The sequence below is a fragment of the Sander lucioperca genome, chromosome 9, assembly GCF_008315115.2.
Source record: "Sander lucioperca isolate FBNREF2018 chromosome 9, SLUC_FBN_1.2, whole genome shotgun sequence".
Taxonomy (NCBI): Eukaryota; Metazoa; Chordata; class Actinopteri; order Perciformes; family Percidae; genus Sander; species Sander lucioperca.
The window spans coordinates 19,368,370-19,385,535 of record NC_050181.1 but is presented as its reverse complement, the minus strand read 5'-3'; the positions used below and the strand labels follow the sequence as shown (position 1 = coordinate 19,385,535).

Here is a 17,166-nt window from a genome sequence, read left to right as displayed (position 1 = left end):
AAAGAAAACCAGCGGTGACCTTCTCCAGATCCCGGTTAATGATTAGGAGACCTGAGCTAAACGCAGTCTCAGTGGCTCACAGAGACGATCCATAAACATAAACCAATGTATGGATAAATAGCATCATATACATAAGAGAAAAATATATTAGCAGTATAATCATACAAGTATCAACAGTGAATATACTCAAAGTGAAGAATGGCCTTTTCAATGTTAAATTATTAATGCATTGAAATGAAACTGGTACATAAACACATCGATGATTACAATTTAAAAAATGAACACAATGTGCAATGAAGAAATAATCACCTACTTCATCACAATTGAAAACATCTGAAAAGAAGTTGAATTAGCAAAGACTTCTAAGACACCATGAGTTTCATTTAAATGCATTTCAACTTGCAAAAATTAATTTCTTTGTACATTTCTATCAATTTTGTATTACTGCTTTGTCTTAAAACTGCATGATGCACTCTTTGTTTTTATCTGCTTATCCTTTTTCTTTTTTAAGTATGACTATAAGCCATTTTTGGGTTGTAACCTCTCTTTTCTTCAATTATTTCTTTTATTTATATATATATATATATATATATATATATATATATATATATATATATATATATATATACACACACACACACACTGTATATATGTGTGTATATGTGTAAATAAACTACACTAAACTAAAAGGTTTACTCTTCCCATCAGATGAGACATGCAGAATGATAACATTGTTTTCCTTCCAGCTTCACACGCTGACGCAATCATTCAAAGTTCATACTTTACTATGAAAGAGTCGTCAACCTCAGCTTTATATTGAATATTTATTCCAAGAGTTTTGCATTTGTTAAAAATCATTCACAATCAAACAGCATGTCAACACAGTTTGACATTATTTTGTGTAATGAGAAGGAATAATGTGAAGACCAAACTGCCAGACATGAGGACTATGTCAGCTAGAACGGCAAAGATGAATCAATTGATTGATTAGTTGTTAACTATTAAATTAATCTATTTTGAAAACCAATTAATGGGTTTGAGTAATTTTTAATAAAAAAAAAGGTCAAAGTTGTGTGATGTCAGCTTGTTAAATGTGAATATCTTCTAGTCTCTTCTCTCCTCTGGGACAGGAATCTGAAGATCTTTGAGTTGTGGACAAAACAAGACATTTAACGACGTCATCTTGGGCTTTTTGGGAAACACTGATCCACATTTTTCACCATTTTCAGACATTTTAGAGACCAAAAATAATCCACAGATCAACAGTGAAAATAATCATCAGCTGCAGCCCTACAGTCAGCATGAACTAGACACAAACTTGATATTATGTCTGTCATATGTAAAGATGTGTCAAAGATGAAGGTTAATCAGCTTGTTAGCATTATGTTGAGGTTTTGAAATGCTGCATTAAGGTCAGTTTATGCTTCTGTGTTAAATTGACGCCATGGGTAGGACGGAGGTACGTGGAGACACGGACCCATAGCCTGACGTTCACCTCTCACAAAAATGTAACGTTGCGGCAACGCAGACAACTGTGATTGCTCCGTTTGGCCGTGGCTTGGTAGCATTGCCGACTCATTTCCTGGTTCTCCATCTCCATCAGCAACATGAGATCAAGGAGAGGGTTAACTTCTCCTGCTCCAGATTTCACCGTGGTCAGAAAGAACAGGGGAGACACTTTGTTTCTCTCACTATGACTCTAGAGTCACTACTCACTCTGAAGATGATCACCATCACTCTCTCACTCTCTCTACCACACACTCCCCAGCATACACCAAAGCTTTGCTTGGAGCCTCCTCAGAAGCAGACATCTGGCTTTAGTCTGAGCTCCGGCTTCCTGTTTTACATCGAGCCATATAGGTCCAGTCCAACACATGGCGACAACGCTACAAATAATTTTTAATTTATTTTTTTTACAATGAACTAATGCAAAAATGTACTGCTGTAACTAGCACAGAAGCATTATGTCTTTAAGACAATGTTTTCAGAATGTACAATAAACCAAATTACCCTATAGGAATATTGCAGGATTAGAATAAAAATGATGGTCATTAAACTATAAATTAATAACAGTACAGATAGATACACATATAGAGTATAGTACATATGAAATAAATTAATGTATAAATGGAAGTTGAGTGCTGCAGCTTGGTGCTCTATGTTGTTTCGCTGCTCGTCTCCTCAGCTGAGTCTGTTCTGTGGCTGCCATACTCTCTGTATGCTGCTGATATTATATAATCTCTAAAGGAGAGAGGAGGAGGAGGGGTCTGGACACACACACACACACACACACACACACACACACACACACACACACACACACACACACACACACCTCCCTCTTAACACCAGCTTCTTCCTGCTCTTCCTCCTCCTCCTCCTCCTCTCACCATCTTCTATAACACATCTCTGTATCAGTCATCCTGCAGGCTGCAAATCCCAAATCACCGGGGTGATATTATTTATAAACACCACACACACACACACACACACACACACACACACACACACACACACACACCTTTACATTTCTGATTAATAGCTACCTCTGAGTGTATATAAGCTTATTTTTAATAGCTTTGCATTGATGTTATCACTGATGGGTGTTACCTGTTCTTTACACAGATCTGTTATATTTGGTAGTGTAGTTTCTATTCTGTTAGTATGTTATTTCGATATTTCATTTTGTATTTCATTCATATGTTTATGTATATATTTTATTTTCTCTGTATTTTATGAATAGCATTCCTGATTTATTTTACATAATTAATGTCTATTATTTTTTAATTGTCCTTTAATTATATTATTTTAGTTTGTATTTGTATTTCTAGTACTTTTTTAATCTGTTTTATTGTTATAAATATTCCTAACTAACAGATGTAAGCCTTGTTAATAAAAGAATGGCTAATTTCCCCGTATTAGCTCGAGTCGTGTCGGCGGTGCTCAGCAGTGACTTTCTATCAGGTCCAGACCCCCCCCTGTGGACTGGCAGGCCTGTATTAGCAGCTGGAACCTATTCCCCAATCATCGGGTTTGTTTTTCCTCGGCTCAGGCTCAGGTGGAGCTGCTCCGCCAGCCCGCTGACACTATAGACATATATAGAGGCTGACACTATATCGACACAGAGATGAGAAACAGAAATAGTCTCCTCCGGGCTGTCTGCTAAATGGCTCTGAGGAGGTCTCTTCAGGACTGGAGACAGTATGGATGCAGCACATGAAGAAAATAAGCAACCGTTTATTCACTCACCGAGTCTCATGTCAGCAGCAGCGGGGAAGCAGTTCAGGGAAGCGAGCAGGAGGAGGAGGTGGTGTTGGAAGGAAAAAGGCAAAGGATCCATGTCTTTTCTGGGTTCTTCTCTCTGGTGTTAAAAGGCCATTTCTTCCAGCGAGGTCTGGTTCGTCTTCCTTCGGGCTCAGAATGGCTCCTCCGCGGCTGGAGGAGCAGAAGAGAGCCGGGATGGATGTTGGAGGAGAGAGGAGAGCGTATGCAGGGCGTTTCTGCTGCTGGAGGCTCCAACTCCCACAGCGTAAAGACATGTGCAATTAGACACGGTATTTCCGGTGGGAATTTCCAAAATAAAAGTCTGAAAAACACAGCTGCATATTTTAAGGAGAAATGAGATGCGAAGGCCGAGGTGTAAAAACACTATGGAAGCTTAATCATCACATACACACATTACAATGTAGTGAAATTCTATTACTCAATTTCAACCTATCCTAAGTATTAGCAGCAGTGAACAGCTATACATACAGCGTCCGGGAAACAACACGGGGTTCGGTGTCTTGCTCAGGGACACTATGACATGTGACCAGAGGAGCCTGGGATTGAACCACCAACCTTGTGGCTTTTTTGTTTTTTTTCTTTTCACAGAAACTGTTTTATCTCATACAATGTATTTTTCTTGTACACATCTATCATTTTAAACTTTTATTTTGAAGGTCAATTAAGTTAATATCCGGATTTATTATATTTTAGAGTGACTTCACGGAGCTCTCCAGTCTGATTCAGCACTCCCGCTGCTTTAACGTACTGTCGGAAATAATCCAGGTTCAGAGTTGAAGTCAGGGCCACTGTCTGAGATAGTCTTTATTGTTATTCACAGTCTGTACAGGGCCTCACAAATATACATACACATACAGTAAACAGGCACCTTCACCACAAACACCCTCCAGGTTCCACTGGCACACCTTGTGGGCAGCATATTTAAACAACATGGAAGTAACAAGAAGATGATGCGATGATTCCACCAATCATCTCTGGGGAGCTTCATTTAGGATATGATATGGCAGAAGGCACAAAACTCTTACTGTAGCACGCCCATCCCCCTGTGGACATTTTAGTTTATTTACATTGAACAAAATGTCACAGATCTGTCTAAATCTGTGTTAGTGAGCACTTCTCCTTTGCCGAGATAATCTATCCTCCTCACAGGTGTGGCATATCAAGATGCTGATTAGACAGCAGGATTATTGCACAGGTGTGCCTTAGGCTGGCCACAATAAAAGGCCACTCTAAAATGTGCAGTTTTATCACACAGCACAATGCCACAGATGTTACAAGTTTTGAGGGAGCGTGCAATTGGCATGCTGACTGCAGGAATGTCCACCAGAGCTGTTGTCCGTGAATTGAATGTTCATTTCTCTACCATAAGCCATCTCCAAAGGTGTTTCAGAGAATTTGGCAGTACATCCAACTGGCCTCACAACTGCAGACCATGTGTAACCACACCAGCCCAGGACCTCCACCTCCAAGATTGTCTGAGACCAGCCGCTGCTGCAACAATCGGTTTGCATAACCAAAGAATTTCTGCACAAACTGTCAGAAACCGTCTCAGGGAAGCTCATCTGCATGCTCGTCGTCCTCATCGGGGTCTTGACCTGACTGCAGTTTGTCGTCGTAACCGATTTGAGTGGGCAAATGCTCACATTCGATGGGGTCTGGCACTTTGGTCGTCGTCGTGTGGGTGAGAGGTTTGCTGATGTCAACATTGTGGATCGAGTGGCCCATGGTGGCGGTGGGGTTATGGTATGGTTGGGGTATGTTATGGACAACGAGCACAAGTGCATTTTATTGATGGCATTTTGAATGCAGAGATACCATGACAAGATCCTGAGGCCCATTGTTGTGCCATTCATCCATGACCATCACCTCATGTTGCAGCATGATGTTGCAAGGATCTGTACACAACTCCTGGAAGCTGAAAACATCCCAGTTCTTGCATGGCCAGCACACTCACCGGACATGTCACCCGTTGAGCATGTTTGGGATGCTCTGGATCGGCGTATACGACGGCGTGTTCCAGGTCCTGCCACTATCCAGCAACTTGGCACAGCTATTGAAGGAGTGGACCAACATTCCACAGGCCACAATCAACAACCTGATCAACTCTATGCGAAGATGTGTTGCACTGCGTGAGGCAAATGGTGGTCACACCAGATACTGACTGGTTTTTGGACCCCCCCCCGGACCCCCCAATACAGCAAAACTGCACACTTAAGAGTGGCCTTTTATTGTGGCCAGCCTAAGGCACACCTGTGCAATAATCCTGCTGTCTAATCAGTATCTTGATATGCCACACCCGTGAGGTGGATGGATTATCTCGGCAAAGGAGAAGTGCTCACTAACACAGATCTCTGAACAATATTTGAGAGTAATAGGCCTTTTGTGTACGTAGAGTTCAGCGCATGAAAAATGGGGCAAAAACAAAAGTATTGCGTTTATAATTTTGTTCAGTACATAATAAACCACCAAACGGTAATACAAAAAGGGCCCACAGCTCACTTTATACTCAGGAGATCCCTTGTAAGTTAAATAACATTATTTTGTTGAATTTATTTTTAATCAAATAACCACACAGCAAACCTGGGGCCATGTAATATTCTGCTGCAGGAATACTGTACAAAATGCTCAGAGTGGGGTGATTAATGGTTGCCAAGCAGCTCATTTTTGAAGACATCTGGTCCTTATAAGGATAGAAATACCCACAGTCTCACACATTTAAAATACCCACATGCCACTAGTCAGAAGCATTTTCTCAAACTTTCTCTTTTGCCACCTGCGCAGTTTTTATTTATGACAAACAGCAAGAGGTGACAAGTACTGTGTGTGTGTGTGTGTGTGTGTGTGTGTTTGTGTGTGTGTTGTCTCTTGACACCAATATCTGATGAAATGATTCATCAAAATATTCCAGCAGCAGGAGCAATCATCAACCTCTACAGTTATACAGATGACACACAGATTAATGAAACGATATCACCAGGTCACTATGGACCCATACAACTGAGAAAGCTACACTAAACTCATTTAAATTAACAATTGGATGTGTCAAAACGTTCTTGAGTTAAACAAAAAACTAAATAATGTGGAGCCAAAACACTGACATTAAGACAATTACAGAATCAGCCTACTATCACCTTATATCGATATATCAAGAATTAAAATCCACCAGCTAATAACCTATAAATAAAAATAGAATGGTCAGACGCCACAGTGCTGCACAGCTTCATGCTGCTATAGCCAGCTAAAGCTCTTTATTTGTTTTAATAAAAGACATTTAGGAGACATTCTGAAACATAGGAAACTGTTGAAGCATTTTCTTGGTTCTTTTTATACATGGTCGTATGAATCTTAAGGCACAAGATAAATTAACATGACAGAGACAACAAGCCAGCGTCCAGAGAAGCTCTCTAGTCCAACGTCTTACATACATAGTGGGATTCTTACAAAATCTAACTCAAGACAAAGAGGGAGACAGCTGCAAAACACAAATCAAAAACATTAAAAGACAGTTTACATACATATGTCTAAAATACTTTCTTGATGCTTGCAAAGATCTGTATTTGTGTTTTGAAGGTCAAAGGTCACACAAGCCTCCTGTGTATCAGTACTAGATCGCTGCTCTTTGGCTTTGAAAGGCCACATAGACAACATATGGATTTATTTAATACAAAGGTTTTCTATGTATTGGTTACTGATATCATCCCTTTAAACAAGTGATTTAAAGCAAAGCAATGTTTAATGTGCGTGAAAAAGTGTATATAAGCAAAACAAACAAAAGGTAAATGTCATTTTCAACAGGAGTCACAGTTTGTTCAAATCAGACACGTGTTCAAAATGACACTTCATGACAAGTTAAGACTAATGTTGATTCATAACTCAGAATGAATGTAGCGAATATTATCGTGATATCAACCTCACTGAAACAGTGACAAACAAAAAAGCCCATTTACACCTAATGTCTAATTTCTGGAGTCAACTTTTCCACTTTTCTCACTTTTAAAGCCAAGATTTGATGTATGAAATACGTGTGATTATGGTTCCGCCCTACGAAGCAGGTTGGGGTCAGGCATTAACCTCGAGTGGTTAGGGTTAGGATAGCCGACTGGTCAGGGGATAGGACCTGAACACTTCGGGTTCCGTTACCTCGAGCAAGCATGGACACCTGGCCAATCGTAGTGCGCCTTGAGATGCTATTGAGAGGCGGGTCTTGCCAAGAACTGCAGTCGGTTCTATAACACTTTAATTACCTAAAGGAATAGTTTGATATTTTCTTTTTCTTACAGATTGTAGAATGAGAAGATGGATAGAACTCTGTTAAATATAAAGCCAGTTGTAATAGATTAGCTTAGCTCAACAGCTTTGCTATGTCTAAAAGTAAAATCCACTAGCACCTCTCAAGATCACTAATTAACACTTTAAACCACAAATCAAATATAATGTATTATTCTGAGAGATGTTTTGAAACTTTCAGGCAGATTAAAGCTAGCGGTTTCCCTGTTTCAAGCCTTTATGCTGAGCTTACCAACTCGTGGCTGTAGCTTCATATTTAATATCTTCTCATCACAAGGAGTAAGAGAGACTAGATGAAAAAAGGTTATTTATATTATTTAAAGACTTGACACTTTAATGTTTCAATTTTTAATTATATTGTATATATATATATTGTTAATTTAAGATAAAAATGACTCACTAAAAAAATGAGGAATTTAGGCAATATTTAAATTACAACTAAGAGTAAAAATGATCCCCAATAGATAAAAACACACAGATGTGCAAATATATTCAGTTTAAAAAACAAAATAGGTAAGACTTAACCTTGACCTTATTTCAGCGTAACAAGTGTATTAACAGATGGAAAAGAACTGAAAAAAATTGGTACTTGTATCAGATTTAACACAATAGTTAGAGTTCTTTTCACTTTGTTAATACACACATTATTACAGTGGAATATACGGTGGCCGAATAAGAAGAAGAAAACACACGCAAATAGACAAAACACAAGCAAATTAAGAAAACAACTTCATTAATTTGACAACACATGTGCAGCATTCAGCAAACGCGCTGCAAATACCACAACACAACCAAATACATAAACGCACTGCAAATAAAAAACGATGCAAAAAGAAAAGCACGTAAACCCCGAAAAAAGAAGCGATGCAAAAAGAAAAACAACTTCATTAATTTGACAACACATGCGCAGCATTCAGCAAACGCACTGCAAATACACACAACACAACCAAATACATAAACGCACTGCAAATACACACAACACAACCAAATAGATAACGCACTGCAAATATGAAACGATGCAAAAAGAAAAGCATACCAACCCAGAAAACAAATGCAACAAAAAAACGCTGCATCCAGATTACACAACAGAAGTTCTCCAGACCTCTAGAGGGAGCAGCAAGGGGAACAGCTGGATTTTCGACCGTTATTAACCGATATTAAATTCATATTATTATTATTATTATTATTATTAATAACATAATATATAAATAATATACAGTCTATGCTCCCGTCTCATGCCCTCCCGGCTGGTGCTGTCCCCGAGCTTCGGCTTTTCAAAATAAAAGCTTGCGTCTGGTCCCTATGTCTTTGTACTTTGGTGTGTTGGATGTTTGTGAACTAAACAGTACGGCAATCATACTAATGAATACAATAACTTTTTCAGCATATGACTTACTTACAACACGTTGGAGTTAGCAAAGTAGTTCTGTGTTTATATGTGCAGGCGGGATTTCTTCAGTTTGATAAATCCCACAGTAATTTGGCTGGTTTACTAAACAGGGAGGGACTAGAAATCTGTTTTTGTATTTCAAGAGCGAATTGCTCCACGATATGAATACAGATTGATCACTTATTTTGTTGGTAACCATTGTTGTATAATCACAATATTATACTTGAGGAGGCCTATACTTCAGTAATTTCGGACCTCAAAATGAAACCCTCTCATGAAATATGACTTAAACAAACGTCAACGTTAAACACTGATGTAGTTTTAAATGTTTTATCACCACGAGTTTACAGACGTCTCTGCTGATTGAGTATCACCTGACCTGAGCCGAGACACACCCACCAAACCAGAGAAAACAGATCTCAAACATAGATTTAATAGTTACAGTCTCTCTCTCTCTCTCTCTCTCTCCCTCCCTCTCTCCCCATGGGCTCTAAAATCCAGCTGTTCCCCTAGCTGCTCCCTCTAGAGGTCTGGAGAACTTCTGTTGTGTAATCTGGATGCAGCGTTTTTTTGTTGCATTTGTTTTCTGGGTTTGTGTGCTTTTCTTTTTGCATCGTTTCATATTTGCAGCGCGTTTATCTATTTGGTTGTGTTGTGTGCATTTGCAGTGCGTTTGCTGAATGCTGCACATGTGTTGTCAAATTAATGAAGTTGTTTTTCTTTTTGCATCGCTTCTTTTTTCGGGGTTTGCATGCTTTTCTTTTTGCATCATTTTTTATTTGCAGTGCGTTTATGTATTTGGTTGTGTTGTGGTATTTGCAGCGCGTTTGCTGAATGCTGCACATGTGTTGTCAAATTAATGAAGTTGTTTTCTTAATTTGCTTGTGTTTTGTCTATTTGCGTGTGTTTTCTTAAGTTGCAGGGCGTCTGCCCCTGTCGGCCACCGTAGGAATAAAGCTAAGTACAGCTGCATTAACAAAACCAACGAGGGTGAAATGTTAAATACACCTCGTCTTTCCCAGGACTGCCTGCCTGTTCTGCTTCACAATCTTCGTACACAATGTTTTTCATTTAAAAAAAATGAATTAATAAAATAAAATAAAATGACAAAACAATCGTTTGGCCAAATAAGAGCCCATACCTCTCTGTTATCTCTAGAAGTTGCCGTCTGTTTCGGCCAGCATCAGCCTTTATATTTACAAACTTGTACATGGTTGTTCTTTAGGCAGGAAACTGCTGCAACAGCAAAAAAATAGATTGTCTTCCTCTACAGCTGCTATAGTTTCTCCTATTAATATGAAATATAGACTTACACTGCAGTACATTATGTAACATATAGTATTTTACACGTCCTAAACTCCCTTTAGTCTATCAGCCTTTAACTTCTTAAAGGGGAGGTTTGCCTTGCGACTGATGTGATTAAATGAATGTCAAAAGCTGCTGTTCTATTTCTTTTTGTACACATAGAATAATGAAAAAATAAAAACCATACTGTAAACATAAATGTGGCAATATGATGGTAGTAATGATGATGATGATGATGATGATGATGATGATGATGATGATGATGATGATCTATGCTGCTGTCTATAGTTGGTGAGGCTTCGTCAGGCCATCTTCACTCAGCTCATACCTGCAGGAGGAGAAAGAGGCTTTCATTTAAAAACCTTTTCCTTTAACTGACTCTGACGTCAGTGTTTTAGTATTACATTCAAACTCCCAGAGCAGGGATCCAACAGAGCAGGGTTTCAATCAAATCACAGTCTGTGAGTTTGAGCGAGCAAATAGAACTTTTCAAAGGATTCAAGTACTTAATTTACTCTAACTGGAGCAGCAACTCTGACTTTGTAAACATCCTGCAACGGTTGCAATGGAGCTGCAGAGGAGCATGACAACATGACATATAGCCACTGATTATACCTGCAGCCAGACATGTCTCCTCTCAATCTATTGGATCTCCACAGTTTGGAAGTTGCTCAGTAACTCAAAATAATATTACATTATTCAGGCTTAAAGGTTCATTCCTGACCTTGAAAATATCACTTTATGGAGATGGTTATGTGTTAATATATTCATGTAATGTGACATGATACAGAGACTGGTCACCGAAATGTCATATTTAGGTCACATAAATTACTGAGTTGTGAAAAGAACATTTTGTCAAACGCAACATTTTTCACCAAACATTTTCATATTGATATCTATAAGTGAAACATGTTAGCAGATGTTAGCATGTTAGCGTTTTTTTTAATTAGAAAAAACGTCAAAGCTTTTGGGATTTTCAAAAGAGAGAGACTTTTCTACTTAAAAGACAGATTTTCACCAAAAAACTTTTCTAAAACTCATTTTCCATACCAAAGAATGATTTTTAAAAAACGTTATGGCTCACCGTTGGTGTTTTCTTTACATCATATGATGTTGCCTCGGTATGTTGGTGTGCATTCTTTTATCATGTTTTTATTGCTAAATCAGTTTGCTGCAGAACTCAACACAACACAGATGCTATACTGTGAACTTTTGTACATCCGCTGCCAACATATTTTGCCCTTCCAATTTTAAAACAGCTATAATGTACATATTTGGTTATAGTATAGTTTTTCACATTTTATAGTAGTATTTATTTTCTACACGACAGCATATATCAGCAGCAGAAACAGCAGCCAGGCTACCAGGCCAGCCTGTATCCGCAGTAGAAATCTGATCTTACTCTGCTGATAGACTGAGTCAACATGTCGGCTAAGAGGCCGTGTCCATCCACATTTCCCTCCACCTCTGCTCTGACTTTTCCAAACTCTGCATCTTAGCCAAGGTTCTTGAAAAGCTGGTGAATGATTAAGGAGTACTTGTGGTCTACTAACGTTTTATCTCCCCATCAGTCTGGCTTCAGAAAACAACACAGCACAGTAACTGCCTCCATGAAAGTGTTAAATGATGTTGTGGATGCCTTGGACACCAAATAAATACTGTGCTGCACTTCCAAAGCCAATACTGTAGATCATGGCATCTTATGTCAGAGGTTCTGGATATAGGCTTTTCAGACCAGGCTGTTGGCTGGTTTGTAAACTACCTTTCACGTCGTAAGCAGTGTGTGCAGCTTAATGGTCTCTCGTCCAGTTATTTATAAGTCACCAAAGGTGTGCCGCAAGGGTCAGTTTTAGGACCCACTCTCTTCACAACTAATGTTAACAATGTGGGGCAGAATGATGCATCTATGCATACAGTATGTGCGCCGATGACACAATTGTTTATTGTCGTGCAAACACTGTTGCCCTGGTCTTTGAACATCTGCAGGCTGCATTTGACGTTATACAGTCACACCTGTTCCATCTCAAACTGGTGTTAAATGCTGACAAAACGAAGGGTATGATGCCAGCAGTTCTCCCGTCTATTACATGTCTATTACATGCACATAAGCAGAATCTTTGCATGGGTTGTGGCAACTGTGCGACCGCACAGGGCCTCGTGCCTCCCGCCTGCCTTACGCCCGCCCGCCTCCCGCCCGCCTCCCGCCCGCCTCCCGCCCGCCTCCCGCCCGCCTCCCGCCTGCCTCACGCCCACCTGCCTCCCGCCTGCCTCCCGCCCGCCCGCCTCCCGCCTGCCTCCCGCCTGCCTCACGCCTGCCTCACGCCTGCCTCCCACCTGCCTCACACCCGCCTGCCTCCCGGCCGCCTCCCGCCCGCCTCCCGCCCGCCTGGTAATGATTCTGATCCTGATACATTAAAAGTGAGCTTTGTGAGAGCTGTTTCACTTGATTGTTGTGTTATCAGATCATTATAAATGAAAAGTGGGAAATCAAAGACTAACCATTGTGTCCAACCCTTAGCGCTGTCCTCATGTGTCAAATCCACCAGAACCTGATGAAAAAAGGCAGAGTTTTCTTCACTGACAGAAATAAAGTTAAAATATTAAAAGACCATATCTTTTCATGTCCAGAGTAGATATTTCTGCAAATTAAACACTATTTTAGGATTTAATCTAACTGACAGATCATCAAAACTCAAGATTTAAGTCCATAAGAATTCATCATGAAAACAAATTATTTTATCATATTAAAATACATTCACTTCAAGACAGTTCCTCAGGGTTTAACGTCTAGAATATGCCAGCCCAGTGAAAGTTTGTACCTTTCCCAGAAGGCCTTTGTGTTTGGAGAGCAGACCTCCACCATTCTTCACTGCGACATCCAGAGTCCGCCTGTGGAGCTCCACGAGGGAAACACTGAAATCAAACCTGAGCAGGCAGAGACAGGAAAAGCACACAGCACATTTACAACTCAGCCTCTAAAAACTAACAAAACTGTTTAACAATAAAGTTATCTAACAACACATGTGAAAGCAGAACAGTGGGACTCACGTCTGATCGTATACTGGGTTGAGGGTTTTCTTGAATGTGTGAGTTTTCCTCCTGCCCGACCTCCGTTTGTCAGGAAGCAGGTAGAGGCGGACGTAAGGATCTGAGCCGTGATCAGTGAACGCTATAAGGTTTCTGTGGCAGTAAAATTAATATTACTTAAAACATTCACCCAATACAGAGAGTATTTTTGGAAGAAACTCCTCGCTCTTATTGGTTCGTACCTGCAGCCGTGAACGACCACCATGAGTTTGTTCCTCTGGGAGCTGTGTCTGACTGTCAGCTGGATCTCACCCAGCTGGGAATGACTCGGGCCCGAACCACTAGAGAGAGAGAGAGAGAGAGAGAGAGAGAGAGAGAGAGAGAGAGAGAGAGAGAGACAGAGAGGGAGAGAGAGAGAGACCGAGAGAGACCGAGAGAGACAGAGAGAGAGAGAGAGAGAGAAACAGAGAGAGAAAGAGAGAGAGAGAGAGAGAGACAGAGAGAGAGAGAGAGAGAGACAGACAGAGAGACAGAGAGATTTGATTTTGAAACCAGCTTTATTTTCCGCACATTTTCATTCTATTTCAAGCTCAATAAATTACATCAGAACACATTTTGAAAATAAAATAAACTACATGAGCACGTCTCCAAAGGTAAGCGTCTCTTCTGAGACAGAACAGAGAACCTGATTAAACCCCCAGACCTGCTGGAACAAGTTCAGGTCTCCAGCAGCTTTATAAAAGCTAAAATCCACCAGCAGTCTGGATTTAATTGCATTTACACACACGAGGGTAACATCAACATTTAAATCGTCCTCCACCTTCCTTCTCCGGCTTACATACATCGCCATTTTGGCCTATCCCAAAACAAAATTTAAAACCTGGCACTTGTGCTTATGATGGCGACTGTAATTAAAACCATAAATAAAAACCTGTTTGGTGAAAACCTCTCCACATCTGGTAAATACATTTTGTAACAACAAAATCACAGCAGAAAGACGCTGACACTCAGAAAAGCAGTGAAATACTGTCTCTCTCAGTCCACAGAACGGACATTTGTCCTCAACAGCAGCGTTTATGACAGACACAAAAGAGTTCACCACAATAATCCCATGAAGGATCCTCCACTGTAAGTCTGCATGTCTTTTAGACAGTGGAGGTTTGTAAATGGACCTCCATGCAGGTCTAAAACTCTGATCTAGACCAAGGTGACTCCTCCATGGAGTGTCAGTCCGTCCATTCAGCTTGGTCTTGTTCAGTGTTTTCACCATCAGACCATAGAACGCTTTTCCTGAAGCATTCTCCAGAGAGACAGTCCGCACCGGCTCTAGCAGAGGGCCCCCACAGGCTTTATAATCCGGGAGCAAACCAAGGAAAGGATACGGGTCGTTCTCGTTCGGCAGCAGTGACCCATTACTGAAGGAGTCTAGGAGGGAACATTCATGTCCAGTCAGCTTGTGTCTCCAGTACTCCAAAAGTTGCCCGGTGACCCGGACCGACCTGAGACCAAGTCGAGCAGCCAGATGGACGGGGTCATCCAGCCGAGGTCCAGCCAGTTCCACCACCTGACCCAGAGTGGAAATCCCTGCAGCCTTCAGCACCCTGGACAGCGTTGCTCCTCCCCAGCCAGGATAGTCCAGCACCGTCCCAAACAGCACAGGTTCCTGCAGGAGCCAATGCAGAGAGTCCGCCTGCTCTGCTCTCTGTCTCCTCAGCAGGTTCCACACACTAAGAACACTCCTATAAAAACCCGGCAGAGACAACTTGCTCATGTTGTTGGAGTCCATTAAAAACAAATTAAAATCCAGGCCGAAGCTGTTAAAACGCTGCAGAATACAGCGAGATAAAGGCCTCCACAAAACGTCTATCGATCCAGTGAGCATCCTCTGTAAAAACTGGAGGCGAAAGGCAGCACCTCTGCTGGCCAAATGGACCAGTCCTTGCCCTCCCTCCTCTTTAGGGAGGAACAGGATGCTCTGTGGGACCCAGTGCATCCGATCCCAAAAGAAACCAACCAAAAGCCTCTGTACCTGGGACAGGAGAGAGGTCGGGGGGTCAATGCAGGCCATTCGGTGCCACAGGGAAGACGAGACCAAGTTATTTAAAATGAGGACGCGGCCACGGTAGGACATTTTTGGCAATAGCCACTTCCATCCATTGAGCCGACCTTCTCTAAAACATTATCCCAGTTCCGTTGTATAAAAGTCTCATCCCCCAGGAAAACTCCGAGGTACTTCAGTCCTCCTTTTCTCCAGACCAAAGCTCCTGGCAGCCTGAGCCGATCCCCCAAACTCTCCCCCACCACCACAGCTTCACTCTTCCCCCAGTTCACTCTTGCAGATGAAATCAAACCAAAAACTTTAACAGTATTTTCTAAAACCTCAATATCTCTTTGTGAGTTTACCAAAACAATCAAATCATCTGCATAAACAGAAAACTTAAAAGACACAGGATACTGAGGGAAACACACACCATTCAAATTATTCCGTAATTTGTGGAGCAGAGGCTCGAAGGACAATGAATATAACATACCAGAGAGAGAGCAGCCCTGCCTCACCCCCCTCTTGATACGGAAGGGAGCACCCAGCCCGCCATTTATCTTAAGAACACTCGCAATGTCACTGTAGAGAACCTGGATCATGGCTATAAAACCAGGGTTGAACCCAAAAGCAGCCAGAGTCTGCCATAAGTACTGGTGTTCAACCCGATCAAAAGCCTTCTCCTGGTCTATGGAAATAAGACCAGTTTCAACAGCCAATGAACTAGAGAGGTCCAAAACATCCCGAATTAAAGTGACATTGTCACTTATGAGCCTGCCGGGCACACAGTAAGTCTGGTCAGGGTGGATAATGGACACCATCACCTCCCTCAATCTAAGGGCCAGAGCTTTGGATAGGATTTTATAATCCGTGCACAGCAGAGAGACCGGTCTCCAGTTCTTCAGCTCTTGTAGGTCTCCCTTCTTAGGCAGCAGGGTGATGACGGCCCTCCTGCAGCTCAGAGGAAGTCTTCCATTCTGGAGACTGTCATCTATCACCTCGAGCAGGTCCTGTCCTAAAATGGACCAAAAAGACTTAAAAAAGTCCACAGGAAGGCCATCCATCCCCGGAGCTCTGCCGCTCTGCAAACTACCCATGGCTTTAGTCAGCTCCTGCAGAGTTAACTCTGCTGCCAGATGGGAGTTATCCTCTATGCTTACCCGAGGGAGACCACTGAAGAAACTGCTGTACACATCTGGATTATCTGACCACTCACTCTTATAAAGGTCTCTGTAAAAACCGGCAGCAAACTTCCTAATCTCAGACGAGTCTGAGACTTCAGAGCCGCTACCCGTACGTAAAGAATGAATGATCTTCCTTTGTCCATTTTTCTTCTCCAGCCCAAAGAAGAACTGAGATGGAGCGTCCATCTGTGAGATGTTCATAAACCTCGACCTGACCAGAGCTCCCTGTGCTGAGACGCCCAGCAGGTTGGCTATAGCCGACTGTTTAGACTTGAGGGAGACTAAATGCCCTCGATCTCTTGTAGAAGCTGCTAAAGATTGCAATTGTTCTACCTGTCTCTCCAGATCCTTCATTGATCGAGACAACTCTCCAGTGACATTGCGAGTGAACTGCTGGCAAAGTTGTCTAATCTGAACCTTGCCAAAGTCCCACCACTGCTGAATGCAGGTGAAAGCAGGCCTGCTCTCTCTGTGGGAAGACCAAAACAACTTAAAAGCAGATTTAAAAGCCTGGTCATTCAACAGAGCTGTGTTAAAATGCCAATAGGCGCTCTTTAAACGAACATTTTTTATAAAAACAGAGCAGGAGACAAGACAGTGATCAGTAAAACCCACAGGCTGAATAACACACCTCTTAAAGATATTAAAGT

General features: G+C 41.5%; 2 protein-coding genes across 9 annotated transcripts in view; both read right to left on the bottom strand.

Moving 5' to 3' along the window:
- LOC116055596 (receptor-type tyrosine-protein phosphatase N2-like) overlaps positions 1–3,527 on the bottom strand; it is a 310,864-nt gene extending 307,337 nt beyond the window's left edge. Inside the window, exon 1 of one of the 2 annotated variants that reach the window (XM_031307625.2) lies at positions 3,250–3,527. In XM_031307625.2, coding sequence (XP_031163485.1) covers positions 3,250–3,340 — 91 coding nt within the window. In that variant the 5' untranslated portion in view covers positions 3,341–3,527. The remainder of the gene's footprint in view (positions 1–3,249) is intronic. The other variant, XM_031307623.2, reaches the window with a different exon arrangement.
- A 6,575-nt stretch (positions 3,528–10,102) lies between these two features.
- LOC116055586 (extended synaptotagmin-2-like) overlaps positions 10,103–17,166 on the bottom strand; it is a 105,574-nt gene continuing 98,510 nt past the window's right edge. For 5 of the 7 annotated variants that reach the window (XM_031307598.2, XM_036004831.1, XM_031307599.2 and 2 more), the window contains 5 exons: positions 13,537–13,635; positions 13,316–13,447; positions 13,087–13,192; positions 12,767–12,816; positions 10,103–10,595 (listed from right to left, as the gene is read on the bottom strand). In XM_031307598.2, coding sequence (XP_031163458.1) covers positions 10,550–10,595; positions 12,767–12,816; positions 13,087–13,192; positions 13,316–13,447; positions 13,537–13,635 — 433 coding nt within the window. In that variant the 3' untranslated portion in view covers positions 10,103–10,549. The remainder of the gene's footprint in view (positions 10,596–12,766; positions 12,817–13,086; positions 13,193–13,315; positions 13,448–13,536; positions 13,636–17,166) is intronic. The other 2 variants (XM_031307596.2, XM_036004832.1) reach the window with 2 other exon arrangements.